Source organism: Aquarana catesbeiana, linkage group LG06, assembly GCF_042186555.1.
Source record: "Aquarana catesbeiana isolate 2022-GZ linkage group LG06, ASM4218655v1, whole genome shotgun sequence".
Classification (NCBI taxonomy): domain Eukaryota; kingdom Metazoa; phylum Chordata; class Amphibia; order Anura; family Ranidae; genus Aquarana; species Aquarana catesbeiana.
Window position 1 is genome coordinate 83,140,609 of NC_133329.1, and position 10,141 is coordinate 83,150,749.

General features: G+C 42.7%; 1 protein-coding gene across 2 annotated transcripts in view; it reads left to right on the forward strand.

Annotated features, from left to right (window-relative positions):
- The window catches only part of RGS11 (regulator of G protein signaling 11), a 266,061-nt gene extending 257,312 nt beyond the window's left edge, over nucleotides 1-8,749 (forward strand). The window contains exon 19 of one of the 2 annotated variants that reach the window (XM_073636325.1): nucleotides 2,349-8,749. In XM_073636325.1, coding sequence (XP_073492426.1) covers nucleotides 2,349-2,466 — 118 coding nt within the window. In that variant the 3' untranslated portion in view covers nucleotides 2,467-8,749. The remainder of the gene's footprint in view (nucleotides 1-2,348) is intronic. The other variant, XM_073636326.1, reaches the window with a different exon arrangement.
- The last annotated feature ends 1,392 nt before the right edge of the window (nucleotides 8,750-10,141 follow it).

Here is a 10,141-nt window from a genome sequence, read left to right on the forward strand (position 1 = left end):
TAGTCTGGCCCATGTGCTTCTTATTTTAAACAAGGCTGGTCGATCTGGAAAGCCTCTCCGAGTACCAGTCACAGTTGAGTATCCAGGCTCTCAGGATTCCTGCACAAATACTCTTCGTTCTACAATTTGTTGTGTACGTCGGACAAGCTATTTGCAGTACATTCCTATAAGAACTTGGAGCAAAGGTCAGGGGACATACAAGTAACAGGGCTCTCTGGATTCCTGCACACTCCCTCTTGGGCATGCTCAAGAGTGAAGAGAAAAACACCCTGATGTGTCAGAGGCGTCCTTGGTAGTATGGAGTGATGGTCATGGAAGGGTAGAATTCATGAGAAGTATTAAATTAGATGTTGGTAACACCAAAGGCACGTTTCTTGGGTAATCCGCCACTTTGTCAGTTATTGTGGTGTTTAACAGAGGTTCAGAGCCTCCTGGTTCCTTAGCAATCCTCGGCACATGCCTAACAGTTTAGGACAAAGGTCAAGGGACATAATGGCCAGACTGCATTACCAGACACAGTTGACCAGCAAGTAACCAGGCTCTCAGGATTTCAGCACAACCACTCTTGGTTGTGCAATGGTTCCTTTTAGTCTGACATATCAAAAACATGCCAGTCCCTAATGTTTTACAGGTCAAGGGACATATGTAGCAAGGCTAATATTACTAGACACCGTTGAGCAGCAAGTAATCAGGCTTTCAGAATTCCTGCACACTCGCTATTATTTGTGCTCGTGGGTGGAGAGAAAAAAACCCTTAGGGCAGGGATGCCAAACTCAATTTAATTGCGGGCCGCGTCAGCAATATGATTGCCCTCAAAGGCTCGGTTGTATCTAGGATGCGCTACGTACAGAGTTCAGGATTATGCTACGTACAGAGTGCAGAGTTCAGGAGTGCATTACGTACAGATTGCAGAGTTCAGGATTACGCTACGTACAGAGTGCAGAGGTCAGGAGTTTGTTATGTACAGAGTGCAGAGTTCAGGGGGGTGTGCTACATACAGGGTGCAGGGTTTAGGTGTGCAATACCACAGTGTGCAATACCAACCCCCCACCTCGCCCGACTCTACTAACTCCCCATGTAGGCTGCTCTAATACCACCCTGTGTTGGCAGCTCTCTCTACTAGCATTTATTTGGCTCGGTTATACCTCCCTGGTAGGCAGCTGTGGCTTGCCTTGCAGAGAGATCCTTCTGGCTCTCACACTCTGGAGAGCTGTCCCTGCCTTGAGGAATCTGTTACATCCGGAAGCTGCTGAAAGCAAAGCTGCGCCTTGTAAACACAGAAGGCTTCTGTGTTTACAAATGACAGCATGGAGCGAAAAGCGAAGCGTGTGAGCTGGAGGGGGCGGAATGGAGTTTTGCCATGTTCCAGCTGCAAAACTGAGTGGGAGAGCCACATGACCAGCCCAAGGGCCATGTGTTTGACATATATGCCTTAGGGGTTTATGTGGCAGAGGTGCCCTTGGTGGTATGGAGTGATGGTCATGGAGGGGTCAAAGTCATCAGTAATATTGTATAGACACTTGTTGTTAACAACAAAGACACGTTTCATAGCTAACACACCACAATGTCAGTTAATGTGGTATTTCACAGAGGTTCAGTGTCTGCTGGTTGCTTAGCACTCATGCCTAACAGTTTAAATCCAAAGTCACGGGACATAGGAGTTTTTGGGTGGAGTTTTTTGGTGTTCCCATTAATCCATTCTCCATAATATAAATTAAATAAAATTTTAGCAGAGATAGCGAGAGCCTATCATAATGGGTACAACAGATGTGCAGACCCAGAAACCTATCACCAAGATCTAGTTTCTCACAACTCACTAATAGGATCCCAAAGATATACACTGAATCCCCAAATGTTGGTGGACACCTGACCATCATATGAGCTACATCTCATTCCAAATCCATAGGAATTATTATGTAGTGCTTCTACTTCAGATTTCACATTAATATGAGAGCCCCCACACTTTTGGGAAGGCTTTCCACAAGATTTTCGAGGGTGTCTGTGGGAATTTGTGCCCATTCAGCCAGAAGAGCATTTGTGAAGTCAGGTACTGATATGAGAAGACCTGGCTTGCAAATGCCGTTCCAATTTCTCCCAAAGTTCAGTAGGTGAATTTTCCTCCACACCAAACTCATCAAACTATGTCTTTATGGAGCTGGCTTTGTACATAGGGGTGAAACCAAAAATGTCTTTCACCAAAACTATTACCACAATTGTCTAAAATGTCAAAAATTTAGAGGGGTGTGCACATACTATTGATAATATTGTGTATAAGACATATTTGTTTAGGATGAACTTACCAGAATCTCATCCTTTATATTAAAGCTCTCTCATTTGCTTTAACACAGGAATGAAATCCCCCTTGAATGCCAAATATACATCGTAGACAAAGCCTTCAATGCGCAAGAGGACCTGCAGAAATCACAGGCAGACACGGAAAGCCTAGAATCTTCCACCGTGTTTTGATGGCAAGACTGCTGTCTCTACCCCTTTTCCCGTCCACCACTGGGTCAGGTGCCTTTATACAGAGAAGTATGTAAGATTTTGGACATCAGTGGCTCAAATGGAGAAACATGAAGCTTGGCAAACACTCAGATTCCAGTTTTCATTTTTCCACTGCGGGTTAGAAAACAAATGCTGAAACATGATTGGTTGGTATAGGCAATACTACAGTCTTCCTTTTCCCCAGTTTTTATAAATAAATGTAACCTGTGCCTCGTTAGCTGTTGGAGGAGTCCCAACATTCTTTCCCAGCCCATGTGTATTGTAAGTTAGGACAAGTTATATCTATAATGGAATACAATGTGTATATGCTGTTCTGTAACCAGACCACCAATACAGAGCTTGTTTGGATCAATTAAAGGATCATTCCAACCAATCAATGCATACTGTAGATACATGATTCCTCCAATAATAAACACAACTAACCCCAAGAGGTGTATAGGCATGGACAGCGATACTGAGGTCCAGTTATCATACTGGCAGTCAGAAACACTATGGAGAGTGTGTGGGAGTGAAGTCTTTTTAAAGTCAAGACACAAAGATTCTTTAGAGTATGTTTGCTTGAAAACATTTATGACCGTGCCCTACAGTCTCACTCCTCCTGCTACAGTATAAGGTCTCACAGTGCAATTACTGTATATATTTTAATAATTTCGCGTTAATAAAACCCCTGTTATTTATTTTTTGCTGACTATTTGACCAGTGTAGGATCAAACAAGTGAATAGGGACACAGGCAGCAGTAAATAAACAATATACCATAACATCTATGAAACTGTATAGGGAAGGGATATGTTCTGTTTCAAATGCCACTTTATGCATTGACATACCTCGTTAGATCCAGTCTGTCTGGACAGTATGGTCACCTACTGATGATTGCAGTATAGTGGATGTTTTCCAGTCTTTTGAAGTCAATGACTTTCCTGAGCCCTTTCTCTGTGAATAACTAACACTTACTGAGAGAACATGGAAGAAGTGGGGAGGGTCTAGCTAGGACTAAACTAACTAGCATTAAACAGGAAGGGTGGACAGATGAAGATACCAAAATCACATTGGTAAACAAGTTATAGTGGCCCACAACTGCCACTAGATGTCCGCATACTACAGAAAATTGATAACCTCATGCAGTTCAATACAAAGAAACATTAAATGAAAGGGGAGCAGAACTATTTAAAAGCTCTGACACTTTTTTTGCTGTCTTCATGTATCGGACACAGCAGGGTAAATCCTTCAGTATAGGGGCATGGCAAAAAAGAAAAAAACATGATTTTGGCATACTAGCTCCCCTACTATCCTCTCAGATGGCAGACCTGATTTTGAGAGACGGCTGAATGTTCCTGTCGAAACAGTCTGATTGCAGCAAGGGGTACAGCAAAGGGCTCTAGCTATCAGCCTTGGCAGCAGCATTGGTATTAATGGAGGCATTGCTGGTAGCCACCGCCACTACTGCTCACAAGTAAGTCCTAAGTCTCTCTGGAACAGTCTGAGAGTCACTCAACTTTCCTGCATGTGGTATTAGCCACTGCTGCCAGCAATGCATCCACTGATACAGGCACAGCTGTTGCTAAGGATGATATCTGGAGCCCTTTGCTGCACTCTTTGTTTCAACTTCTTTCTTTCAATAAAAGGGGAAATTTACTTCCAAACTACTGCCTCTCTTGTTCATAAAATATTTGTGTTATGGAGAAAATTTGGCTGTTTCTGCAGGGTTATTCAGTTGTGTCTCTAAATCCGGGTCAACATACGAGCCACTCCCTGACAGCTGGGATCCCTGGCACAGTGGAAGATAGTGGGGGTAGCTAGGAGGTAGTTAGATCTGACACTCCCAGAAGTGTTATCCCTATTAACTTTGCAGCCCATGTACCTAAATATAGAAACAGCATATCCAAAAAAAGTAAGGATGCAAGAATCTAAAAGGCGGGGACACAAAAATCTAATATTTTTTTTGTATTAACAAATTCATGCATAAAAATAAAAAAAATAAAAAGTGTGAAGTGGGAACAGGGTATCTTTAAAGCCCAGCTAATGCCATCATTTTTTAATTTTTTTTTTTAAGTTTTGGACAGAGTATGTAAGGGCTAGAACCTCCATCAGGTTTTTATTATTGTCTGCTTTCTAAAGTGTGTCGTTTTACAGAGTCTCTTTAATGTTAGCTTGTTCTATTCATCTCTTGAATCTAATCTAAAGCATGTACTATAGTCATACAGACAGAATAGGAAGCTCAGTGGTCAACCAAGTGTATTTTTGGATCATGGGAGAAAAGCCAGGCACATGGAGATACTACGACCTTGATGTAGTTGAGGTCCCTGTTTAGAAATCAGCAATAAAATTCCACAGTGCTAACCATTAAGCTACTCAGCCGGTAAAGTCACAACCCCCTCAAAATCACTGTGGTGGTCTGGCACAAGAACTCAAAGTGACCTACAAGCTGGAGTCACTGCAAGATGAAAAAAATTAGTGGGTGAGTTGGCCTGCTGACCCTGACAAAAAACTGAAATATCCATTTACGGGTGGAATGATCCTTAAAGGCCTAGATTAATCAGTGGATGACCTAAATGCCTGTTTATGAATCTCCAGGCACCACTGAATGAGTTTTTATTTTAAGCCAGTTAAAGCAGAACTCCAGGAACAGATATAAAAAGACACAAATCAGTGCAGCTCTGTATTAATTAATACATCTTTATATGTATGTCTCTAGACTCCAACGTGTAGCATGTCCACAGTCTCTGACCATCCTATCCTCTAGTACAGGGGTCTTCAAACTACGGCCCAAGGTCAGGATGCAGCTCTTTGCTAGCCTTTAACTGGCCATTGGTGCACTATTCCTCCCACTGATATGAGGCACTGTTCCTCCCACTGTCACTAATAGCAGAGCACTGTTCCTCCCACTGACACCAATGATGGGCACTATTCCTCTCAGAAATACCAATGATGCGACACATATACCTCCAGGAATACCAATGATGGGTTCACTATTTCCCGCAGGAATACCAACGATCGGGCACTATTTCCCCCAGGAATACCAATGATTGGGCACCATTCCTCTCCGTGCTGACAACAAGCGCTATGTAACTGACCACCAACCCAGAGGCAATGTTTATTCTCACTGATACTGGCCTGGGACATTTTTTACCTTCACTGGCCACAATCTGGCCCCCTTAAAGTCTAAAGGACAGTAAACGGGTCCGTTGTTCAAAAAGTTTGGAGACTCCTGCTCTGCAGTCTCTGACGATCTTTTCTAGCAATACATATACTGAACATTGTGTGTGGCCCTTTGGTGATATCATAGGCTGTAGTTGACAACCTTTCTCATCAGTTGACAACCACTGCCATAGAGTGTCATTCACATGGGGTGTACTATAGCATATGCCAGTGCAGGGCCATGCTTACCCACATGGAGTGCAAAGGTACATCCCTGTGTAAAGGGACCCATTTATGTCAAATGGGATGCAGCGGCTGGTTGAACACAGACGCTGCTCCCAATTTGACATCCGTGTAGGTGCGGGCACATGGCCCTGAATCCACACAGAGTGTGTTGTGAGCCGTGCACCTGCACAGTTGTCAAATTGGGAGCAGCGTCCTTGCAGACATTGCATCCCAATTGACATCTACGGGACTGCCTGCATGGGGATATATTTGGAACACCTGTGCATCCCGATGCAGTTTAACATGTCCCTGTACAGGCATATGCTATAGTACGCCCTGTGTGAATGAGGCCTTATCCATAGCTCCCAACTGTCCCTGATTTCGAGGGACTGTCTCTGATTTGGAACAAAGTCCATCTGTTCCTCTTTACTCTTCATTTGTCCCTCATTTTGGTCTGATCTATATAGTTGAATAAAAAATGCACTTTTTTATCTTTCAAAAAGTGTTTCCCAGTGCTAAACCTTTCATCTGATTTCTAAATTGCCAAATTTGTAAATGTCAAAAGCCAGAATAGTGGTGGTAAAAAAAAAAGCACATGTGGGGGTTTTTTGTATAATTTTCCTTTAAGGGGGCGTGGCAGGGGTGTGTCTTATGTCTATATACTTTTGCTAATAGTTGTCCCTCGTTCCCATCTCAAAAAGTTGGGAGGTAGGCTTATCTAAGGTCAATGCTTTGCCAACTGCAGTAATCTGGGTTTGTCATTAGATGTCACTATACACTAAAATGTACCTAGGACCTGCAACATTGAACTATATCTAAACCCAAGAACAAAAATGTAATATTTTGCAGCTTACTATTCCTTAGACGTGGTGGCTGCATTTGTTTTCTTTTTTCAGGCTAAGAACATTTTCTGCAAGTACAGTAAAAGAAATTTTTTTTCCTTTGGAAATGTAATGACCTGGTAACTTCCTGCATTTAAAATTAAAATCTCAAACATTGTTATCGTTTCTTAATTCACTGGGCATTTGTACACTAGGCAGTTATTGAAACAGTGGATTATGGGATTTAATATCAGTGAAGAATATTTCTAGCAAAGCATAGACAGCATGCAACACAGTAATTGAGAAAAGGTAGAACGCTGCTTAGAAATTCCTTAAATCTTCTAGTTGTTAGATCCTGCCAGTAGGTGAGTTTTTTCACTTCCTGTAATAGGGTGACAACGCTGTTCATTCTGTGGTGAAATTGTACAGCAGCATTGTCACCCTGTGGACAGGGTGGTCTTAGCTATACATATTTTTTTAAAATAACATCACAACTTCACCTATCACTTTTTAAACAGTCACAGCTATTTTTTGTTTCTTGAAAAAGGTTTAAACCATGGAATGGCAACCCCAGAAAAATCTACTAAAAAAAATGCAAAAGAAACCAAAGTTCCATGGGGGGGGGGGGTTGAGCAAATTTTAAAGTGAGTGTGCTCAGTGATGATAGGGTGATAAGATATATCATGCATTGGTTGTCAGTGTGCCCCCCCCAGGAATGATTTTCTTACGTTGGTTGTCAGTGTGGAGCCACAGCAACCTCCTCTCTTACATTTGTGGTCAGTGTGGAGTTCCATTTATCTCCCTTACATTGGTGGCCAGTGCATAGCCCCATTAACCTCCTCTCTTACTTTGGTGGTCAGTGCGGAGCTCCAGTAACCTCCTTCCTTACATTGGTGGCCAGTGTGGAACTCCAGTAACCTCCTCTCTTACATTAGTAGTCAGTGCAGAGCTCCAGTAACCTCCTCTCTTAGATTGGTGGCCAGTGCGGAGTTCCAGTAACCTCCTCTCTTACATTACTAGTCAGTGCGGAGCTCCAGTAACCTCCTATATTACATTGGTGGCCAGTGCGGAGCTCCAGCAACCTCCTCTTTTACATTGGTAGTCAGTGCGGAGCTCCAGTAACCTCCTATCTTACATTGGTGGCCAGTGCGGAGCTCCAGCAACCTCCTCTCTTACATTGGTGGTCAGCGTGGAGCTCCAGTAATATTCTTTCTTATTTTGGTGGTCAGTGTGGAGCTTTAGTAACCCTCTCTCTTACGTCAGTGGTCAGTGCGGAACTCCAGTAACCTTCTCTCTTACATTGGTGGTCAGCTTGGAGCTCTAGTAATCTCCTCTCTTACATTGGTGGACAGTGCGGAGCCGCAGTAACATCCCCTCTTAATTTGGTGGGCAGTGAAGAGCCCCAATAACCTCCAATCTTACATTGGTAGGCAGTGAGGAGCCCCAGTAACATCCTCTCTTTTGGTGCACAGTGAAGAGCCCCAATAACCTCCTCTTACCTTGGTGGTCAGCGAGCCCCCATTATAGCACCTTCACTATACTGCTGATCATTATAGTGCTTTTCATCATTATAGCATTAGTACGTATCTACAGTGCCACCATTATGTCACCCCATTGCAAAGTGTTTGAAAACCCATCACATTCTTCCATTTATATACATAGTTTTATTTGAGAACAATCACAATACACAACTTAACTGAATATGATTTGCACTAAGTACCGTCTGCATTATTCATCTTCTCATTACGTCCATGTCGGACTAACCTTGGGCCATAGTTGATAAAGTGCCCTGTCACTACAGTCATTATACAATGCTTCTACAGATACTGAAATTTTACAACTCCCTTTTTCTGAACTCCAAGCTCCAGCAGGCCTTGCGACCCTCATTACCGCAGTGGCAGTCTGGAAATTGTCATTTCGAGTGCACAGGTTTACTGTCTCTGATACAGGTTATAATATAGAAAATGTATAGCTATTATTTATTCCATAGATTGGATGGTGTTCTGTATATAAAACTGTTATAATATTTATGCCACTACAAATAAAGTTTCTTTTAAGATAACAGACGGAGTCGTCATTTCTGTATGTGCCAACCCTTGCTACGTGAGCGCAATGTCACAGGTGAACCTGCTAATAAATATTTTATTTGTTAAATGAACATTTTATACAAAATGTAAAATCATTAAAAAGAAAATATGTAAAACAATTTATTTTATATATTTATTCAGCTATTTAATTATTATTTATACTTTTATTTTTATTGTTACTTAAAGGAGAAGTACAGACAAAGCTTGTTTGGCTGTACTTCTGTGGATCACAGGAGTGCAGTTCATTCCTCACGATTGTGACCTGTTTTCAGCAGACAGCGGGCTGAAGCCTGGTGTCGGCTGACGTCACAGAGCTGGTCCAGACTGGGGCAAGATCACGACAATGGAGCCGCTCCAGCCCCCTCCACAGCCCAGCGCTCCAGTGAGCATGGGGGGACAGGGCATAGAGCTGGTGTTTGATCGCTCGGTTCTTATGCCCCGTACACACGGTCGGACTTTGTTCGGACATTCCGACAACAAAATCCATGGATTTTTTCCGACGGATGTTGGCTCAAACTTGTCTTGCATACACACGGTCACACAAAGTTGTCGGAAAATCGGATCGTTTTAAACGCGGTGACGTAAAACATGTACGTCGGGACTATAAACGGGGCAGTGGCCAATAGCTTTCATCTCTTTATTTATTCTGAGCATGCGTGGCACTTTGTCCGTCGGATTTGTGTACACACGATCGGAATTTCCGACAACGGATTTTGTTGTCGGAAAATTTTATCTCCTGCTCTCCAACTTTGTGTGTCGGAAAATGCGATGGAAAATGTCCGATGGAGCCCACACACGGTCGGAATTTCCGACAACACTCTCCGTTTGGACATTTTCCATCGGAAAATCCAACTGTGTGTACGGGGCAGTAGTGTTAAAGGCGCCAAGGGACAGATGCAGCATTGGAGTATTGCTGCATTCACCTAGGAAAGTATAATTCTTAAAATAAAATAACCCATACATCTCTTTTAATATTTAAACATTATTTTATGATTTAGGGTATTTATTTTGTTTTGTCCATTTTAGATAAAAATAAACCAAAATTATATGAAGCATCAATTTATTAAATTATATTTTATTATGTATTTATTTATATATTTAAAGTGGAGCTCTACTCAAAAGGGGATGCTTCGCTTATCTGCCTGGCTTTGAAAGATACCTGCTCCCACTTCTGGGTGATCTCGCCGTGGCCAGATCACCCAGAAGTTCGGCCCCCCCGTCCTACTTCCCCCGCCGCCAGGCCATTTAAAAAGGGAAGCACACATGTGCAGTAGGGAACTGGCTGTGAAGCTGCAAAGGCTTCTCTTTCTTTTACAAGCAATTGCGGCAGCAGCAGCCGATGGATAAATCGGCTGGGGGAAGGCACC